This window comes from Euprymna scolopes, chromosome 2 (assembly GCF_053919585.1).
Source record: "Euprymna scolopes isolate OS-2025 chromosome 2, ASM5391958v1, whole genome shotgun sequence".
Lineage (NCBI taxonomy): Eukaryota > Metazoa > Mollusca > Cephalopoda > Sepiida > Sepiolidae > Euprymna > Euprymna scolopes.
In genome coordinates this window covers 190,020,989-190,044,084 of record NC_136483.1, presented here as the reverse complement: position 1 = coordinate 190,044,084, position 23,096 = coordinate 190,020,989, and the positions used below count along the sequence as shown (strand labels likewise).

Here is a 23,096-nt window from a genome sequence, read left to right as displayed (position 1 = left end):
CGTAGAAATATTTGAATGGCTTCTTTACTTTTTATTGCAGATATTTCATGGGTCCATCTCCTTTTCTGGTTGTTTATGATCCTGAAATTATCAGCGAGATAATGGTGAAACGTTTCTCGAACTTCACTAACAGACCAGTGAGTAAATAATAGAAAAAGTAAGACGATTAATTCCGATATTTGATTATGTTGAAGAGAAAAACGACGGTTAAAGTTCTCTTTTATGTGGCATGCTATTGATAGCCAAACAAGTAGAACTCTTAACATAACAACAAAATTTGAATCCCCGCTTGAAACCCTGGTGCTGCCAGATCAGGCTGTCTAGTGGCTTCCTGAGACGAAATGCACCTACATTAAACTTCTATTTTTGTTTTCTATTCTCTTGTAAAACTTAATTATGTTCTGCAAAAACAAAAACAAAAACAGGTCCTGGATATGACCTTTAACTATATCCGATGGTGATGCCCCAGCTTGCGGGCTTTGGGGAGAGTGGAGTCACCCTTTAATTGCCATTGCTCCCAGGTCCATTCTGACCCGGAGTGGTAGTACCTGTTAGGGTCCCAACTATGGGTTAAATAGAAACCGACTTGAAAAAACCCCAAAAACAAATATATTCTATTAAAAAAAAATGTTCTTCAAAATCACTAGATTCGGCATTAAATAACCTGTAAAGGGTTGATATGCTGTAAAACAAAAACAACCAACCAACCAACCCAGCTTGAAACCCTTGCTTGTATAGTAACACTGAACAGCAGTAATACAATAAAAAAAAGTCTGTCATCTTATATATAAAAAGCAATATGTCTGTCTGTCTCCATATTTTCAAATTCTATCTCGCTAGGGGTCCTCAAATGATTGGATTTTTACGAACCGTTTATTTAATGAATTTTTAGCAATTTAAAATAGGTTTTTAGGGGTAAAAAATGTGTCCAAATTCGTTATATATTTTGTACTTTTATCTTAGTTTATTTTTAATAGAAATGTTTAATTACATCAGATGCGTGTAACGTAATTGTATAATAATATATACCAAATCCAGACAAATTAAAAAAACATATTTAAGCGTATTTTACGCACAGGCAAAGCTAAGCACTCCCTTTCTCGCTAGTCTAATATATAAAAAACACTATGTCTGTCTGTCCGTCTCCATGCATTCAAACTGTATCGCTTTCCAAACTAAAAGTCGCAGAGTGGCGCTAGGGCCCCAAATGATTGGAATTTTTATGGACCGTTCTTTTATGGGGCTTTAGCCGATTAAAATAGTTTTTAAGGTGTCAAAAGGGGTCAAATGGGGAAAAATACATTTTGTGCATTCATCTTAGTTATTTTTAATCAGTTCATATGCGTGTCATGTCTGTACAGTGGTAACATCACCATCTTTTAATGCTAGAGTTTTGGTTTCAATTCTGGCTGATGGCACTCAAATACTTTTATTTTTACTTTTGAAATCATGACTCTTTTACAATAATAATAATAATAATAATAACAATAACAATAACAATAATAATAATAGACAAATTAAAATATCATGTTTAAGCGTATTTTACGACCGGGCAAAACCAGACGCCCTCTTAGTTAATATATATATATATATATATATATATATATATATGTTAGAGAATGGATAGAGAGAGAGAGAGAGAGAGAGAGAGAGAGAGAGAGAGAGAGAGAGAGAGGTGTAAATTAGATTGAGACACGTTGACCAGAAGTCAGGGTCAGCTGATCGGATTGCGTGTGAGCCACGTGATCAAGTTAGTTGAATCGTCGAGATTTGGTTTAGACTTAGAAGAGGACGGACGGCTCCACTGTTGTCTCCTCCCCTTAATTGGGGGCGGGGACGCTGACGTAGTAGAAACGAGACCAAGAGTACTACGTAAGACAGAGATTCACTTTCCATCTTCTGCGAGACATCTGGAAAGTGAAATAAAAACTATAAAACCAATTCCTTGTCTTGGAGTGAGTGAATCTTCGTCCAAAACATGTACCAAGTCTCCCCTCCAGGACGAGAGATTTCCAGATGGACGCAGAAGGTATGTTGAAAAATACATGTACCACACACACACAACGGCATATGAACAAATAGACAGAACCACTAGACGATCACACGACATTAACTCTGACTAGACGATCACACACACAATCCCTGATTCGTCTCCTTTATGATACAACAAATATATAATATACGTCATCTCTTCTAATCCTTTATTAGAGATAATAACGCAACATATATATATATATATATATATATATATATATATATATATATATATATATATATATGTTGCGTTGTTATCTCTAATAAATTCTAATAATGTTAATTATGTTATCAAAGTGAAAATCTTGAACAGAGCAGAGCTTATCAAGACAAGAAAAGTTCAACACTATTAAGAGGAGCGCGCAAATATATTTAATGAAAGATGAGGAATAAAAGTTAAACGAGCGAAGCATGCATGCCCCCCCCCCCCATGAGTGCACAGTGAACGAGGCATAAAAAATACTCCCCCATTTAGCCCCCAAAGTCTCCAGGGAACGTCAAATTCTGATGAAAATGAACAAACGGTGCAGTTTTAGGCTTTAATATATGTCAATTTTAGTTCTGCACCATGCAAAAAAAAGAAATGACTAAGTTCATCATTTGCCCTCCTCCCACCATTTAGCCCCAAAAGTCCCCAAGGCCTTAACATATTAAAATTTGAGTTCAACGCCATGCAAAACTGCTCAATAGACATACACAGAAAATTTTGGACAAATATGGTAAAATAGTCCTAAAAGTGAACTGTTTTTATTAGCCCTAAAAGAGCCTCTGAGGCACTCCCAAGAGTTATCACGAAGTATAAACAAGCAAATTTTTCAGAAAGTTTTATAAAAATCCAAAGCATCAATTGGTTTTAATAAGCACAAAAGTATCAATTTTAGCCATTTTAACCCGAAAGGCATCCTTAGGGGGGAGGGGCAACCGGAGTTTTCTCGGAAAATACGTTATGTTACTTTTTTATTCATGCCATGTTTAATGTTTGTGCAAAATTTAAAAAAAATTCCAAGGCGTAGTTATTGAGAAAAGTGCGGAAAGACGAACGGACGAACGGATGAACGGACAAGGGTGAATTTACAGGCCCACTCTTCTTTTGTCGGGGGACCAATAGAACTTTATTATACTATTAGAACAATAAAGAAAAATAAAGGGGGAAATGAAGACAATCCTCTTTAGGCCATGACATTTCGAAGCTAAATGCGACCTAGAAAAGACTTGCGCCTATTATGTCTACTAGACTGATTTATTTTTTGTTTATTATTTTGTTTGTTTTACATTTTTACTTATTATTCTTTTTTTTAGCCATATCAGATTTAAACGTTTGATTTCTCTCTGTTAAAAGCGTTGCATAATTAAAAAAAGAATTATACCGTTTTTTTAAGAACTAAAATGTGATATACGACAGATTTTTATTTGAATATTTAACACATTTTAAAATGTAAATTCATTATTTTTATGGTTAAATGAGCAAATATAGCTAATAAAGTGAAACTTTCATGTTTTACGTATGATTTCAGTACAGATTTACCAGTTGTGCATACTATCAAAGCAAGAAAAAGAAGCACTTGCATAAGACAGCAAACTGACATAAACGACATGATCGCCACCACACGAACAGTCAAGCATAGATATTCAGGTCACCATACGAGATCTACAGCGAATAGGTGGACACTTTGAGCGAAAGGATGAACACGATGCATTGGAAACGTCAAAAGAGACCCCCCCCCCATAAAAAAACGTTGAAAGACAACCTCAACAAGCTAATGCGTCCTACATGGTCACGAATAAACAAGGTTAAAAGAAATCAGGAAGGATTTTCTCCTCGTTTTTTTTATTCAATTTTCCCCCCAAACAAGGCACAGTGACACTTTGAAGCAGGGGGCTACTATCAGGGACTTAATTAGCGGAGTATTATGAAGGGAGATGAGTAGAAAGATGTTTGTTAACATTACCCTTGAACTTCTGCATATCATTGCAGTTGGGAAAGCAGAATCCCGGAAGGGAGTTCCAAAGATCCGCAGTTCTGGGGAAGAAACTATTGGAGTAAAAGGCTTTCTTGCACCTAGGGATCTCTACTGTAAAGGGATGAGACTTAGTAGCTTGTCGAGTTTGTCGGGGGTAGTTACGTCGGGGAGGTACAAGTGTTTGCAGTTCGTCAGAGCATTCAGGAATGATCATACAACATAATGCTGCTGATGTTGCTGCTGTTGCTGCTGCTGCTGCTGCTGATGATGATGATGATGTTGTTGTTGTTGATGATGATGATGATGATGATGATGATGAAAACAAAACCCTAAAGATTTTTTCAACATTATTCATAACAATTTTAATGCCACACATAAATACAGTAAACTTAAAAACGAACTGTACCAACTTATAATTACATGTACTAATTAAAAATCTAAATAATTACTAACCAGAATAACCTTTACACTTTAGACATCAGTTGAGCACATTATTAACAAATGCTAATGAAAATACCCCCCCAAAAATCCCTTTACCTGTACAGGTGCCATCACCGCACTGATTAAGAAAATCATCTCAACAAATAAGAGTTTATTTTGCAGAATCAATACACAAGACCACTACCTCGATCTCTAAATCTATTTACGATTTGTAGTGAAAGTTTTTCTTTGTTAGCTTTAAGCGTTATTTTCAAACTAAATATTCCAGGAAGTTAATATTTGTTTACACTTTAAAAATATAAAATACTCCAAAATTCCATAGAAAAATATTAAAAGAAACATTTCGTTTGATATTTAATGACCTAAGATATGAAATATATGATTATTTAAATTAGTTTATTTTTTTTATAGGGCATTTTGGATAAAAATGAACTCACGGGTTCCATGTTGTCAGCAGCTGAAGATGATCACTGGAAATTCCTGCGTACAGTTATTTCTCCGTTTTATAGTTCAAAACAAATGCGTGAGGTTTGTATATGTCATCTTTGTTTAGTCCGTCCACAACTTTTAATTTAGAAATGTTTTCTGCTAGGTTAGTTGCATAGGTTTGAAAGTCAAGTCTATCCTACTATTTAATCCATAGTTGAAGGGGCATATATGGATCATTAACTGTTCCAATTGTATTTATGGAAATGATACAGTGTGGACATAGTCCTGTGCTTTCTCATTCACTGGACTATTGTTCCAGGACAAAGTCATTCGCCGATCTGTCCTGCGCTGAAACAAAGTCCTCGCTTTAAGGAAAACCATGAGTCCAGTTTATAAACGAATAATAGTCTGTCTATTATTTTTACAAGTGGTGACCGGATACTTAGGTGAATGATAAACTTGCAGCATCAGGTCCTAGTCTGGTCAGATCAAAATACGTAAGACCTATTAATGCAGTCCTTTACTGAAAACCATAAAGGAAAGGCACATTGGCTTCACTGTTTGAAAATCAACTGCACTTTAAAATCCCACTCTATTTCTTCTTCTTCTTCTTCTTCTTCTTTAAGGGACAGCTGTGACCGACTCTTTCACTCTCCTGAGATCTGTTCAATCTTAACAGGTTCTGCCATTTTGTTATTAGTCATTTTGGGGCGGTTGCACGAGATATCTATTGAAGATAACATCTATCCAGTCTCTGGACATAATTTCCCTCACAAGACTGAACCATCAGAACTTTAATAACGGTACTTATTTACTTTAAACAAAGAACATATTTTGAGTTATCTGATTCTGACCAGAGATATTTGAAGTTCTTTGTGCCCCCTATTTCTTTCAATAAACACGTCCACTGTTCATAAGCGCCAGCAAGCCACTTTTATTATTTAAACATGTTTGATCGATACCCAGCTATACACCAGCCTCTGTAATATGACCGGTTGTACCAAATCAGCATCGACAGAGTTTCTGTTGGTCCGGAACGCCACACTTGCAAAACTAGAACAAGACAGAAGGACATAAAAACTACAGTTACAATAAATTAAGAGTGACCTCATTTCGAACATTTATGGATTCATAGAGATGAATAATGGTCAATGTAGGATTCTATCGATGACTAAACATTTGGATTTGGACTCTATCGGATGAGAAGAAGAGATTAAACAAGCAAATAGATAAATATTACTTCATTGCAGATGTATTTATTTTCACTCTAGCCACATTAAAAGTATGCGGAGGTGTTGACCCTCGCCTGGTTGAGTGTGTGTATTGATGGCTCAAGTGATCCGCAGAATTTATTTGTGGAACAATCATGTTTAAACAGAAGAAAACAAAGCATGAAACGGATTAGGGTTATCTGATGAATCGGCCAAAACATGAAACCAGTGGTCATGGCTGGTCAATAAACACGCAATGGTTTTGCTTTATTTATGAAGTAAAACAAAAATAAAATAGTTAACATATACACACATAATTTATACATATATAAAGTTGAGTTTTCTGTCGCACTGTGATTGATTTTAAAAGCCTACTTTTTCTATTTAAAGACGAACTTCTTAATATACTCAGTCATAAATATACGAGCAACTTCATAAAGCTGAACTAATTTGCATATTTTTTTGAAAAACGAACTTTTATTAATTAATAATTTATTTTTATGGATTCTTATAAGATGATTGGCTGCATTAAACTTTTTTTTCTTAATTCTTTTTATTTATAATTTTTACATTGTGCATAATTGCGTAGAATTTAGGAGGAAAACTTTAAAGAACACGCGTATGTATGTATGTATGTATGTATGTATGTATGTATGTATGTATGTATGTATGATGGGCTCTCCTGTCAATTTCGACGTATGAACTTCCGCCACAACAACTAAGTTGCTCGGAAATCCACGCAGATGATTTGTTTATAGTGGTGAAGGCTTTGTGTAGAACAATCCACACTTTTTAGTATTACTGCTAATCTTTGTCGGTGCAAACGACTGCCACGGGACAAAGTATACAGAAAACGCATGTTTTTACATCAGATTTTCCTTCTCCTAGATACATGTCTTAACGAAGACTGAGGGTGCATCTCTCCTAATGAATTAATGCGCCCCCAGATACTAACCAGGAAATTTCTACGACTCGCGGTACATACAATACCTAGACTTCCCAAATGATCACCGATCTGGTACTGGCTAAGATCAACGTTGCTTAACTTCGGCGATCTAGCGAGAACCGGTGTGTCAACGTGATTGCGCGGTATATATATATATATATATATATATATATATATATATATATATATATATATATAATTTTTCAGATTCATCTGCCTTACTTTTAATGCTAGGTTTATTTTTGGTGTCTTTTCAATTCAATAGAAATCCTCCTAAATTTGCTGATGAGGAGACCGTGCTTACCAAAAAAACTATGTATAATTGTTCTACGTGACTTCATGTATACCACAAATAAAAAGCACGGATTTCCGAAACGATCGTACAGATAATTGACTTTGTTGTTGTTCCTTCTTATGAAACTGATTTTTAATTTAATTAAAATTTGATTTTTAAATTAAAATTTTTTTTTTTAAATTTTTAAATTATAAATCACATTACTTAATATATATATATATATATATATATATATATATATATATATATATATATATATATATATATATATATATATATATATATATATATAAATGTTTGGAGGTACACAATTTATATACAGTTTTGAAAATAATAAGCGGAAGTTTCTCAAGAGCTCTTTCGGCTATCATCTCGTACGGAGAAAATCGATAGCGTACAAAGTAATATTTTGAATCTTTTCTCCCGTTTTTTTTTTGCCCTCGTTGTGCCAATATTTTAATCGTTTTTTAAACGTTAATCAATTTATTTTAGTGTCCCCGTACTTTTGGCACATTTAATAAGTTCCCCATTAGAACTCTTTATTTTCGACATAATATTATTTTGTACGCTATCGATTTTCTCCTGATGAGATGATAGCCGAAAGAGCTCTTGAGAAACTTCCGCTTATTATTTTCAAAACTATATATATATAAGTGACCTTGTATGTGTGCGAAACAGTTTCTACCAAACTGCGCCGTAAATTTTTGGTCTAAATATTTGAGACTTTAATGTAATGCTTGGGAGGATAGTATTATGAAAAGTGACCATATATCCCGAAAGAAAGAGTTAATGCCTATAAAGATACTATCATGACAACATAATAGGTACTTACTCCAATGAAAGAGGTAATGCATGGGTGTAAAATCTCATGCCATGACAACAGAAAAAGGCACTACACATCCCTAAGAAAAGGAAAAGGTAATACCTGGGAGGATGATATAATAACAAACGAGTATATGGTATACTGCTCCTCCCAAGGAAGGGGTAATGTCTCAGGTGATGAGAAATGAGTTGTGATTTTTTAAAATTATTCTTTTTTTTTGTTTTTGTTTTTTTACCATATCCTTCGTTTATATTTTATGTGTTTATTAATTCGCAGATGACGCCTCTAGTTGAGAAAGCATTGGCTACTCTACTGAAAAATGTCGGAAAAATCGCAGACAGTGGCAAAGTATTTAATGCTAACAAGTGAGTGTTAACTTTAGAATTCCGGATTTATTCAAATTATTCGCACGGCTGTTCTCATTTTGATTTTTTTTTTTCACAAAGTTAAGGGTCAATGTAGCATGCGACTTTCTTCAGGTGAATCTTTTTCATCATGTTTATGTCTAATATGGGAATCTGTATGGAAAATAACGATATAGATGAGAATAATTTTCCAGAGAATATAAATTATCAATGCATGCTTATTTTAAAACTTTCCAATTTTTTTTTGTCAGTTTGTTTTCGGCCTACACGATGGATGTAATCGCCTCGACAGGATTTGGGCTTGAAGTTGATTCACAGCAAAATCCAGATTCGCCTTTGGTGAAAAAAGCAAACAAAGTTTTTGAAAAAACTTTGATTTCTTCAGTTGAAAGATTGGCAAGTAAGTAATATTTCTTCTTCTTCTTGTTTTTTAGAATCTACTGAGACATTAGAAAACCGAGATGTATATCTAAACTCTTGCTGCCCAATTCCCCGCTCACGTTGCCTTTATAAATCTGCCCCTTCTTTAGTAGCCCCATACGCTCTAATCGTAATATACCTTTGAATGCATAAAAGATAAAATGATTGATCATAGTCGAAGGAAACCCGAATGCTCCTTTTTTATTAGCTACAATACCAAAGTGTAGAAGAGAGTCTCACTCCATCCTTCTGAGTATTTTGTAAGGGAAAATATAGGTTTAGTCATTGATCCTCTGTCATGATTCTAGAGATTGAACCCCGTCCTCCCAACCCATTAGGAAACCCATTAGCAATCATGCCAAAGGGACAGTTTATAAAATATTTAAAAATGCCCGCTACATAATTGATTCATAATAAGATTCACCTTTGTATATTTAGCAATAAATACAGAACTAGCGGGACCTGTGGAAATTCCACAGGAGACTCTTTCATATGTAATAAATTGATTTTAGCATTCTGTGGATGTTCAGTGTACATGGAGACGACCTGACATTATTGTCACTCTATTGTATTTATCTAAGTCAGCAGGGAGACCCGGTCGTAAAATACGCTTAAATATGATAATTTAATTATTGCAGATTTCGTATATATTGTTATAGGGTCAATTTTCTATCGATTCTTATATATTACAAAATTGTGATTAAAAATAAAAATCACTCATATGACTTAGGTGGATAGGTTTGAATCGAAGCCAAAACCAAAACTTATATATATATATATATATATATATATATATATATATATATATATATATATATATATATTTGGGTAGAGCACTGTCGTAAATAATCTCACCCGCTACTTAATTGGCTGAAAAATGCGAAGCTCGTTGTTTGTTTGTTTAGAAACAGGTGGTTTGAGCACTGTAAGAGTGGTGGCGGATGTCTATTTAAATAGACATTCCGACGAGTTATTTGCGGGTGTCCCTTCTGTGGTCGAGTGGGAGAACTGCCGACTGTCAACAAGACGGTTCTAGGTTCAATCCTTGGCTTGGGAGAGATGCTAGTCTAGCGGCACTGATGAATTGTGATACAACGAAACAGGACCCCATGTCGATGACTACACACACACACACACACACACATATATATATATAACTTGAGTTCCTTCATGTATAATCGAAACCGAAACTTATGAAAGCAATTACATATTAACGTTGCATGTTATGAAAAGAGGTGTTAAAACTCACACGACTCTATTTTAAGAATGAGAAAATAGTTACTTTTATAAAGTTCATACCCCATTAAAGGGCCTTAACATGATTAAAATGTGTCTAAGTTTCTGTACAATTCTGTTTAATTTAATTTTACTTATTTGAAAGAAAATCATTTTAAGTTGGCTTCAGTTCAAAAATAACAACAACAAAAGGAATGAATATCAAGTCATTTAAAGAATATATTAAAGTAGTTTATTATTCACAGCAAGTTTCATGAAACGGTTCCATTGTCTTAAGACCTTATTTAATGTTATATGCGCAAAATTACCTAATTATTGACACTTAAAAACATATACAAAATAGCTAAAGAACTCGGCAGTTAAACCTTTGGGTGCGTCAGAAAAATAGGCGACTGGAAGTCCGTAACAAATAGTGTCAGATAAAAAATTCACTTTATATTTAATTATTTTTTGCATAATGTAAATAAAATGTAATTGTTTCACTGTTTTGAATTTGTTTTTAATATTTTTTAACTATATTACTTAGGAAATATGTATTAACTTCTTCTTTTTTAATAAAATAATTTTATTATCTGACACTGCTTGCTGCAGACTTCGAATCGCCTATTCCTCTGAAAAGCAATATATAAAAGAGCTTAATAATTCACCGAATTAAATAGGTGGGTGCATCAGAAGAATAGGCGACTCGAAGTCGGCAACAAAGTGACAGATATAAAAAAAATCGATATGATATTTAAATATTTTTTGCATAAAAATTACTTTATGAACTATTTATTGATTTTTTTTATATCAATAATTTTGTATTATCATAACAGTCGCCTGTTTTTCCGGTACACCGACATCTGTTTAGCATTTGTATATAATGTTTTTTTTTTATCGTTTTATTGGTCTTATTTTTTGAAGCTTTAAACATTCTTTTCAGTTGTTTTTCCCTTTCTGGGGAAAATAATGAGATTATCCAACTCTAGATTTATGATGGGAAATTTGGTGGACATCATCGATTTTTGCCACGAAGTTGTTGATGAACGAAAAAGGAATAGAGACAGAAATGTAAGTATTACACAAATAATTTCGTCTTTGTCTTTTCATAGGTTCTTGACGTTTGTAATCGTGACACAAGTTAAAGGTAATTTGTGGCGAAATTAAGAGGTTTGCTTCATCTGTTGCACAGAATATTCATCCCTTCTAGATTGAACATTGAAACACAAAACCTATTGGCATCAATTCATGGATATTGCTGCAGGTCACATCTTCTCAATTAATTTCTATATATGAATTATAGTTTATTTAAATATCTTTCATTGCACTAAAATTTATTAGCAAAAAAGATTAAAAAGTAAATCTAAAATTTATAATAAAATAAAGTTCAGTCACAAATATATGCATTAAAATTAGAAATAAACAATATAGGTCGTAAAATACGCTTAAATATGATATTTTAATTTACGTATATTTCGTATTTATTATTATAGAGTCAATTCTCTATCGTTTATTTGATGATGTCCAATACATAGTCATAATTTCAAAAGTACAAAAAAAAAAATGATTTGAGTGCCATCAGCTAGAATCGAAATTGAAACCAATGTTGTGATCATTAAAAAAAAAGAAAAGAGAGAAAGGGAAGGACAGAAAAAAGAACAAGATAAAAAATAGGAAAAGAATAGAGGAAAGAACAGATAAGAAATACGGAGATACGTATAAAATATACATAAAAATGTGATATATATATATATATATATTTTAGTCATCGACATACAGTCCTGTTTCGTTGTTTCACAACTCATCAGTGCCGCTAGACTAACACCTATCCCAAGCCGAGGATCGAACCTAAAACCGTCGTGATGACAGTCGGCAGTTCTACCCCCTGACTACGGAAGCGGTGACCGTAATTAATCTGTCCGAATGTCTATATAAATAAACATCCGTCCGCCACTTCTGCAGTGGTGCTCAAACGTTTGTTTGTAAACAAACCGCGAGCTTCGCATTTTTTCAGCCAAATTAAGTAGCGAGTAAGATTATTTACGATAGTGCTCTACCCAAGAGGGGGGCTTTATAAAATATATTTTAGTCATCGACATACAGTCCTGTTTCGTTGTTTCACAACTCATCAGTGCCGCTAGACTAACACCTATCCCAAGCCGAGGATCTAACCTAAAACCGTCGTGATGACAGTCGGCAGTTCTACCCCCTGACTACGGAAGCGGTGGCCGTAATTAATCTGTCCGAATGTCTATTTAAATAAACATCCGTCCGCCACTCGTAAAGTGCTCAAACGTTTGTTTGTAAACAAACCGCGAGCTTCGCATTTTTTCAGCCAAATTAAGTAACGAGTAAGATTATTTACGATAGTGCTCAACCCAAGAGGGGGGCTTTATAAAATATATATATATATCCCCGAAACAGTGTTTTATGGTAAGCAACTGATGATCCCTTAAAAATAAATTATTAGTACTATAGTAAAGTCTAGAGCGATCCGATGCAGTGATTGCTGGTGATTAACTGACTTACTGACTAGATGGTTTTCTAACGAATGATAAAAATTATATTTTTTGGTATAGTTTTAACGGTTAAAAACTTCAAAGACTATATATATACACACATATGTGTGCATATTTTTGATAGACTAGATTAAAGCAAGCACGCAAATACGTCAGACGGTCTACAGAGTTTTTTTTTAATTATATAAAAAGGTAAAACCATTATTTATTTATTTATTTATTTATTTATACAGACATATACAGGTTTTGCTAAACAGGCATGTCAATGTTTCGATATAAAGTTATTAATAAGAACTCACCAGGCAAAAAGCCGTCTTTTTCCTAAGGTGTTTATATTGAAAAATGAAGAGAAAAGCAATTTTGATTAAGAACAATTTGCCTGATGAGATCTTAGATATTAATAACTAGAGATCGAATCATTGTTATGTCAAATATCAAATCATGTACATGGCTGTATTAACATAACTAGCTCTATCTTTCATTCAACACAATTGCATAAACCCGATAGGTACTTTTTGGAGTTTATCCTACGAATACATTCTTTACCTGGACCACAATATATATATATATATATAATCAAGGAAGACGTTACCCCTTCACTTCGTCCCATACCTAGAACCATAGTAAGTTTATGATTTCAATTGGAATAACCAGCTTTTGGTCAGTACTTCCTCTTATTTTCTCTGTCTAAATGTGTTAATCATTCTCGATGTGTATGTGTATGTACATCTATATACGTGTGTGTGCGTATTCTGTGTGTGTACAGGTATGTGTTGAAGCATGTGTGATAATGTACGCGTATAGATGCATGTATATTTATATATGCGAGTATGTACGCAGGGGTGCGTGTGTCTCCATTTCAACATTTTATGAAAAACTTGGTTATGAATAAAGGCCACACAAGGTGTTGATCATTCCAAAATATTGGGATGGTCGTATACAGATACATCTTAACCTCATTGGCTATGTCCGTTCTCCTTCTGCTGTTAACCCTGCTCACCCTCTACTCGTGTTTCTATCATTTACACTGAAGAAGACCGAAGGATCTGTCGAAAATATGAGCTTTTGAAAACATTTTCGTTTCTTTCAAAATACCGCTTGTATTCCTACACGTCAACAAATAGGAAATAAATACAGAAAATATATTATAGACATTTATATATTTTCGTATTGATTTGTATCCATTTATATATATATATATATATATATATATATATATATATATATATATATATATATGTGTGTGTGTGTGTGTGTGTGTGTTTCATCCAAAATCGTTACGTGCAGATAATCGGATTTTTATCTGTTTGTTAAATGTTTCACGAATGTGCATGCGTGAATTGTTAACATTACAGATTCCTTATGTTAAGAATAAGTAAGTAAAAAAACACTTCCTAAAGATCATGTCAAGCTTTAGGTGTATTAGAAATATTGTGTGGGACTTTTTGACACCCCTAACACGAAACTGCGAATAAAATATTAAAAACTCGTAATTTCTCTTTTAAAAGTGGGTTGTTTATTTTCTTTATGGATTATACTTCCAAAATAAACTATTAAAGTTATATAAAAAGTAATAGAAATATTATTTTATTTATAAAAAAAAAACAGTAATGAAATTAATCGAATTTTACGAGTTCAGTATTTTTCAATTTTTAAACTTTAAAAATCTATCCAAATTTTTCAATTGATTCTATATTTACCATATTGTCAGGCTCAATGTGAAATTTTATGATCTTTCCAATAAACCGAATATAATATTTTAGGCAAACGTTTTTTTTTAATTCACGCCCCCCTATTTTGAAATATCTATTAAAAAGTAAATAATCAATTTACTCACCAAAGTTTTATATATCACAAATTGAAGATAAAAGATCAATAAATAATATATTAAAATTTAAAACAAAAAAGTAGTGTTTTTTTAGAAATTTACCTGTAAAGTCCGAAGTTTAAAACCTTTTTCTTTAATCACGTTGTTTTTGTTGTTGTTTTTTTTTTTAATGAAACCTTGGTCCTTGCTCCTTTAATTGAAAAAACAAATTAGGGTTTGAATTACATTTTTCGAGGAGTTATAAGCTTGGAAAAACGGGGGGATCGAATTATTCAATATTTTTCACAAAGTTTCTGACACACCTAGCCCAAGAAATTTTTTTTACTTACAAGAAGTGAACTGTTTATAAAAACAAAAACAAAAACAAAAACAAACCATAATACTCGTATGCATATGTCAGTTTCTTTCTGTGTTTACTTCATTTTTTTTTTAAGGAATACAACGTTACGTTTAATACCGGGCAACACATGGCACATCTGCTAGTATAAAATAAATATTAAAACAATAAACATTGCTGATGCTAGGAGGATAAATCAATACTTTTATGCTTAAAATGATTTAAGCAAAAAACTGACATAAATGGCTTTCTTTTTATCATATGAGAAAATAAATATAATTCAATTTAAGGTAAAAAGGTTTAAAGAAAGCATTGGGAAGTATGTTGCTTAATGACAATTAACCACCAAGAATTAACTATTAAAATTTATTGTAAAAGTACAATGTTTTTATTTTATTTATTTTATTTATTTTTTTTTATTTTTTAACCACTGCCATATATCTGTAAGAGGAATCAAAATGAATTTTCCTGGGCATTATTTTAATTTTTGTAATATTAAATAAAGTAGTCAAACAAAAAGAAATAATTTTTTCTTACAATTAATCACAAGTAACTTTCCAGGGCATTCATCGTCAAGCCCAAATATCAGTTGACATTATATTGTAAATAAGTTGCGCTTTCTTTATAAAATAAAGTAACTCTGCAATTAGCGTCCCAAAATATCGTATGAAAATTTGAACACATCGCTTAGAAAAATAGAGTTATCTCCCATGAACCAATGACGATGACTGCAAAACTTTCGTAGGATTTAAGGGAAATAACTCTTTATGTTTTTGTGTTATAATTATGTCCTTTTGATTTAGAAGGAATAGAAATTTAGAGTTATCTCCCTTGTAGATTCGGGAACTAAAGATTCGATTAAAGCGAAGAAGTTGATTTATTGCTTCACTCGAAAAGTTAATCACCGAAGTTAAGCAAGGGTTTGCCTGGCTAATGCCAGGAGCTGTAAATAGGAGGACGGCGACAACTGTCAGCATAAACTAACATCGCTCAAGCCGAACGTCGACGGTTGACAACCCCCAAATAGATTAAAACTAATGTTTACTATTCTCGATGTGCAAAACATAAGGTTGTAGTGTAAGTAGTACACTACTACTAGTGTACAACACGCATGTAGAGATAAAATACGTTGAACAGTGTGGACATACTTTCGATTAGGAATTCGCCAAGATTAACAACCACGGATCTGTCCCTATTTATTCGACCCCCCCTCCACGACATGACTTAGATACAATGTCGGTTTTTAATATCGAGGAATCCAGTTCCCCAAAATTGGACACTTTCGAGTGAAGCAAAAATTAAAATTGCCTCATTCTAGAAAGATTTTTTTAATTGTGCATTGCACTTGAATATCAAAAATAGCATTTTAAATGAAAAAACAAAAACAAAAAATACTATTACATAATTACGTGACATGTGTGAATTAGTACAAATTCCCCCCCCCCAAAAAAAACGAAAAATGATCGAGTAGAAAACAAATTAAAAAATAAAATAAAATTTATCAAATGCAGTTTTATCAGTTTTCTCTATTGAAACTAATTCCGTATGACAAACTGAATTATCTCCCTTGTTATGATAATTTTTCAGGTTTCAAATTCAAAAAAATATATGGAGGATACAAAATATACTATTATAGCAGTGACGCTTTATTTACAAATTTCGTCATGATACGTCAACACGTTTTTATTTCGAATACATTTTTGATATACAATGATAATTTAGGAGCACCGATTTTCCATTCACTGATTGATGTCAGAAAAGATAGAGTGTAGTATTAGAACAGATGTTTTAACAAGCTTCTGGGTTTGGCCTTTACTCCTGATCTAAAATGGAACACATACATCAAATCTGTTGCCAGGGACGCTGGGAAAATTGTGGAATCCTTCTACCGCTCCAGAAGATATCTCACTACTGATGCAATTCTCTATCTGTATAAAAGCCAAGTAGGTCCAAGGATGGAGTACTGCTGCCACATCTGGGCAGGAGCTGCTAAAAATAGCATATCCTGCCTTAACAGAGTACAAAATAGACTTCGTGGTTTAGTGGGGAATGCCCTTTTCTCTTCCCTGCAACCTCTCTCCCACAGAAGAGACGTTACGAGCCTGTCTTTGTTTTATCGTTATTTCCATGTCAGGTGCTCGTCTGAGCTCCTAATCTTTCACGAAAAACACCCGTCAGGCTGAAACTACTGTTAATAATTTCCCCCACTCTTTATCTGTGCCTAAATCCAAACGTAGATTGCATGAGCAAAGCTTTTCTTAGAACTGCATGCCAGTGAAACTCTCTGCCACTTGCCTGTTTTCCACCTGACTACAACTTGGACGTCTTCAAGTCCAACATAAACTCCTGACAAACCGCCCCCTTAAGTAAGACATTCTATCAAAACCCCCAATACTAATGATTACTACAATACTATCTCATTGATTATTATACACGCAATAACCCTTATCCCTGAGTGGCCTTCGGGCCTTGATAAGTGGTGACCCCCATGTAAAAAAAAAAGATATAAAACTTTGATCCTGCACTAAAGGCAAAGAACTTAGTGTTGATATAGACTTTAATAAATAAATATGTTTTTCTTGCTAATTGATTTATTTTTGCTCCGGTAGCAGAGGAGACCTCTGGGATTTTGAGCCTTAGTTCAATTGAATATATTCAAATGTTGTTGCAGAGGTGTGTCTTGGTCAAGAAATCATCCTCACGAAAAAGTATGTCAAACGGTCGTTGGTAACTGAATCGGTCTTTGCCGTCGCTGTTATTATGGTTGGAATCATAATATTTTAAAAGAGACTACTCTTGACCTGCTGCAGTACAAAGATTACCACTATTTAGCCAAGTTTCATTCCATTCGAAAAATTCATAAATTGTAATATAGCTGTTAAATTATTCTTTTCGAAAAATTAAAAATAATACTTTTCTTTACTTCTATATTATTTTCATGAAATGTTTTTCTATCTAATTTACTTACAAGTTTACCATATTAATGCATTATGTAAATTATGTGGCAGAATAAATCAACGCTGAAAAAAAGATGTAACAGTCATAAATAAATAAATGAATAAATAAATAAATAACGAAAAAAATTCTTTTACAGAGAACTGTTCCTGGTAAGTGAGTTGATGTAAGAAGGCAAATACAATAAATTAAAGAACTACTTCAATAACAAAAAAAAAACGATTAATAGTTTCAGTTTATTCCCCTTTTTATCAAAAACATTACACATGAAATGTGAGAATTAAGGGAAAAATTTTAAAAAAGTGAGAGTTTCGAGGATGTCAAAAATAAACATTAAGTTCACTTATTTTTCTATCTAGTTTATGATATGTGCTAAGACATTATTTAAAGTATATCGCGAAATAAACTAATTAAGAATAAACACTGAAGAAATGAAGTAGTCATAAATAAAGATCTATTTTCTCTCACGGAGAACTACCCCTGTTACAGGGTTTGGTTACACACTAATCAATTAATTTGCAGGGCGCATTGATTTCACTTGACGAAGTATTTCCTCTCCTTTGGGAATCACGGTCAGTCATCGGAGAAACCCTGGAACCATCGAGGCAAGACGTCCCTCTTCTCTCTGCTCTCCTGTCCATATCTACTGGACGCTCAAGCATCGACTATTTTCACCTAACGATAACTTCTGACAGATTTTTGAGAGCCAAATAACTTTCTAACTTTTCATTTCTTCACTTGGACACTGTCCATATTTCTTCCATCTATACCAAACAGTGTAAGTAATTAAATAAATCCTTTCGTTGCTGTTATAAAAAGTTTTCGTTATATACTATTAAATATATATTCATCTCATATTTATGACGGCTACAGAATCACCCTTCCTTTAAATACGCATAGCGATCATAAAATATATTAGAAAATGTTGAATATAAAACGATAGAGCGCCAATGAAGTAAATTATGATTGAGATTCAGGATTAGGGTAAGTGCAAGAGAAATACATATGTAGCCAAGTGATAAATTAGTGACTCGTTCACTCAATCACAAATTACGGTTAAATAAAAGAATTTCAATAAAAGTGTTTTCAAGCATTACTGAATCTTAGAACTAGGAAATATTTGAGTATATATTTTTGTTATTAAAACGTATAGAAAAAAGCTTTTATGAAATAAATATTAATTCATTCAATTTCAGTATATTAATAGGAATTGTCAATAAGAACATTAGATTATTAAATTGAAACTAAGAGTTACATCCCTTGAATATTTTCTAGGCCCGCAAAGATCTACTGCAATTGATGTTGGATGCTCAACTTGAAGGCCATGAAAATATGGACAAGAAAACTGAACAAGAACTCAAACTGGAAAATGTAACGGATTGGAGAACTAAAAGAGGTATATATATATATATATATATATATATATATATATATATATATATATATATATATATATATATATATATATGTGTGTGTGTGTGTGTGTGTGTGTGTGTGTGTGTGTGTGTGTGTGTATAACTACTTCATTTACTCCCATATAATTAATATACGAAAGTATGAATTTATGCGTAAACTTTAAGTATTTACTTCAAAAGTGCTCAATACGTAGGTAGAGCTAGTTAGTAATTTATAAAATACTATAGGGCGATTAAACTACACTGAATACTCCGCGTTTCATCCACTCTATGATTCTTCAGGCGTATGCGCGTATTTTGTGGTTGTCTGTCGTTTTTATATACGCACCTTCTATTGAGATTTTAGTTAGCCAATCAGTTTTCTAGTATCCACTGCGCCCTTCCTATCAGCCAATGAACATGCACTTACAGGGCAAAGGCCTATTTAACCTCTGGTTGACCTGTTCCTTTGTGTGTGCTCTATTTAGCCTGGATATCGAGTGTCTTGACCTGTTTTAAATCTAGGTTAGTTTTTTTATGTTAGTTTATATATATATATATATATATATATATATATATATACATGTGTGATAGTTTATGTATATGCATGTTTATTTATTTTATTTATTAATTTGTTTATTTTCTATTGCTTTTGTTAGTTTTAAAGTTATTGTGTATCTCTATCATAGAGTAAATTTTATCCTGTGAACACAGTTGTTCGCTATTTCTCTCCTACAGTTTAATAGATGTTGGGGTTCTTTAAAGTACATATATATATGTTGGGGTTCTTTAAAGTACATGTACATATATATATACATATATATATATTGTTGTGTTTCGTATATATATGTATATATATTGTTGCGTTATATATATATATATATATATATTGTTGTTGATATTTATTTCGTCGCATTACACTTTATAAAAACGTTACATGAAAAAATCAATTGAAATTTCACTTATCAAGGCACTTAGGACATGGTTGAGTATCTAAGAAGAATTCTGTTTGTTGGCACCAATCCGTTTCCGCTATACAACTTTAGATGCAATGCAGGATCATCCTTCTTTTTCAAGCTATTTTAAAGAGAAAACTTTGTTGGTTCGGCCAAGCTGCATAGCGCAACACATGAGAGTTCACCCATGAAGCAAATTGGCTTAAGTCGCCCAGGAGGTCAGCTGAAGACATGATTACGCCGTATAAAGACTGACGTTAAACCTACCTGTGGTCCACAGGTTTATATTGTCTGCCGCTCGTCCAAGAACTAGCTGCCCTAAGTATTTTGGCCGCTGTGGACAGTCGTTCATCCTGGACACTGTCTTTTCTATGGAAATTGAACTGGTTCAACTGGAAATGTGTGAATGTTGTTAAGTCACAAATAACATTCTCAAATGTGTTGAAGACTACAAGTATCTCGGATCACACATCAGAAATTCTGAAAGACTTTTAAATTAGAAAGGACATGGCATGGACTGCTTCTAACAAAATGGATAAGATTTGAAAATCCAATCTTGACGCAAATTCAAAATCCAAGTTTTCTTCGAACTTATTGAGCCAATCTTACTCTATGGATCTGAAACTTGCACTCTTTCAGCAAAACAACAGCGTCTTTTGAGAAGAATACTCAATCTTTCATGGCAAAACCACCCAACTCTGGAAATAAAAAATGGAGACTTACCGAGAGTATCAACCTCAGTTTGTAAAAAACATGTTCAGTTTGCTGAGCATTGTGCACGTGCCACAGATGAACTTGTTTCATCATTTGTACTGTGGAGGCACCCATCATCTCACATCTTACTTTTAATGCATCTAAAACCAAGCTTTTATCTTTACATCATCAACGCTTTGATCCTCATCTGGCATCAATTGAAATAGATGGCTCTCGTCTTGGGGAGGTTTGATGTTTTGACAAGCTTCTGAGCTTGACTTTTATTCCTGATCTTAAGTGGAACACATACATTAAATCCGTTGCCAAAGCCGCTGGAAAAATGGTGGGATCCTTCTATCTATCCAGTAGATATCTCACTTCTGATGCAATTCTCTATCTATATAAGAGCTAGGTACGACCAAGGATGGAATACTGTTGCCACATCTGGGCAGGAGCTGCTAGAAAGGACTTATCCTGCCTTGATAGAGTTCAAAATAGACTACATAGCCTCGTGGGAGATGTCCTTTTCTCTTCCCTGCAACCTCTTTCTCACAGAAGAGATGTTGCGAGTTTGTCTTTGCTTTATCGTTATTTTCATGGAAAGTGCTCGCCTGAGCTCCAATCTATGGTCCCCACCTCGCCAAACTTTAAGAAACACCCGTCTAGCAGAAATCACTATCAATAATTTCCCCCACTCGTTATCTGTGCCTAAACCTAAACGTAGATTTTATGAACAAAGCTTCTTTCTTAGAACTGCATGCTCATGGAATTGTCTTCCGTTTTCCTGCTTTCCAGCTGATTACGATATGGTTGTCTTCAAGTCTAACGTAAACAAGTTTTTGATGAGCCGTTCCATATAAGTTAACAAACTTACCAAATTTCCATTACTAACGGTTACTATATTGTCCAGTTTCTACTGTACACTCTTTAACCCTTATTCTCGAGTAGCCTCAAGGCCTTGATAAGTGATGATGCCTATGTAAAAAACATCGATCACGAAAGTTAACTTTTCCAGATAGGACACAACGAGACACATTTATCTCGAAATAAAATCTTTTGGGTGCTATGACAGATATGGAATACTGGAAGAGTGTAGTGAGTTCAATCTCGGCTGAGGCCGCAAGATTATGATTAAGTCAAATCACGTCAATAGAATTTTAGGCACATATGGCGTTATGTGTTCTTACAAATGTAAACCTGCAACTGAAACGACTCAAAATATTTACTCGGCTGCTGCAACAGAATACATAAATGTTAAAATACGAAAAATAATTAAGTTTTGAAATCATAAATGGAAATTCATGAAAATCGATAAAATCGATAAAATCGATAAGGACGGCGAATTAATTCGATGAATAGCTGCTTGTGGCAACACATGGAGTAAACGCTACAGAATCAGTTGAAGATTTTCTCAAGAGGTTACAACTTTTTTGTAACCTTTAACAACTTAAAAGGATTTTAAACTTAAAAAAATCGGTGCCTCATCAATTGTTGAAAGGCAATTGCAAATTGCAGACAAATCCATGAAGAATACATTTTCATCCTCAATTATTATTTTTATTTGCTCATCATGTATTATATATCTCAAATAATATTTAGAATAATAATCTATATATTAATAGGATAGCGTGTGTGTTATTTATTTTGTGTGTCACACTTACATCCGAGTGACTCTCGTTTAATTTTTATGGATTTCCATTTCTCCAATTTTACCAAGAATTCTTCGAAAATTTCTCAATAAAAAAAACTAAACTCATGCTTTACGACGCAATTGTTATTCCTACGTTTGTGTATGGGCGTGAAACATGGACTCTGTGTCAAGGTAATCTCAATAAACTATAAAAATTTCACCAGCAACAACTTCGCGATATAATAAACATCAAATGGTATAGCTGCATAAAAAAAACACAAGTGTCTTTGAGAGAGCAAATACCTGCAGTATTGTGGGCAACATCGTGAGGCAAGGCTCTGTTAGTTGGGGTACGTAATCATAATGGGTGAGCAAACGCTCCATCAACAAACACTGTACTCAGAGCTAGCCGCAAAAAAAAAAAAAAAATCATCAGCCGCCCTCTACAATGATAAAAAGACCAACTCAAAACCACTCGGAAAATCATCAGTCCAGAACCGATGCCTGTGGCACAGAGCTACCATATCCGGTACCAAATAATATGAAACAGAAAAGATGAAGATTGATGGATATTAAAAGGCAGGCAATAAATAAATAAATAAATAAATAAATAAATAAAAACGAACAGAAGAACCCCTGGTCCC

The 23,096-nt window shown here is 33.4% G+C and overlaps 2 protein-coding genes across 9 annotated transcripts in view; one reads left to right on the top strand and one right to left on the bottom strand.

Moving 5' to 3' along the window:
- The window catches only part of LOC145299870 (cytochrome P450 3A24-like), a 49,118-nt gene that overhangs the window by 10,888 nt on the left and 15,134 nt on the right, over positions 1-23,096 (top strand). Inside the window, exons 4-9 of one of the 3 annotated variants that reach the window (XM_080144439.1) lie at positions 41-137; positions 4,848-4,964; positions 8,417-8,505; positions 8,757-8,905; positions 11,084-11,211; positions 19,055-19,175. In XM_080144439.1, coding sequence (XP_080000565.1) covers positions 41-137; positions 4,848-4,964; positions 8,417-8,505; positions 8,757-8,905; positions 11,084-11,211; positions 19,055-19,175 — 701 coding nt within the window. The remainder of the gene's footprint in view (positions 1-40; positions 138-4,847; positions 4,965-8,416; positions 8,506-8,756; positions 8,906-11,083; positions 11,212-19,054; positions 19,176-23,096) is intronic. The other 2 variants (XM_080144440.1, XM_080144441.1) reach the window with 2 other exon arrangements.
- LOC145299803 (cytochrome P450 3A24-like) overlaps positions 1-23,096 on the bottom strand; it is a 139,581-nt gene that overhangs the window by 112,780 nt on the left and 3,705 nt on the right. For 4 of the 6 annotated variants that reach the window (XM_080144435.1, XM_080144437.1, XM_080144438.1 and 1 more), the window contains exon 2: positions 14,590-14,677. The exons of the other annotated variants lie outside the window; for them this stretch is intronic. The gene's annotated coding sequence lies outside the window, so the exon portion shown is untranslated. The remainder of the gene's footprint in view (positions 1-14,589; positions 14,678-23,096) is intronic. 6 annotated transcript variants of the gene reach the window in all.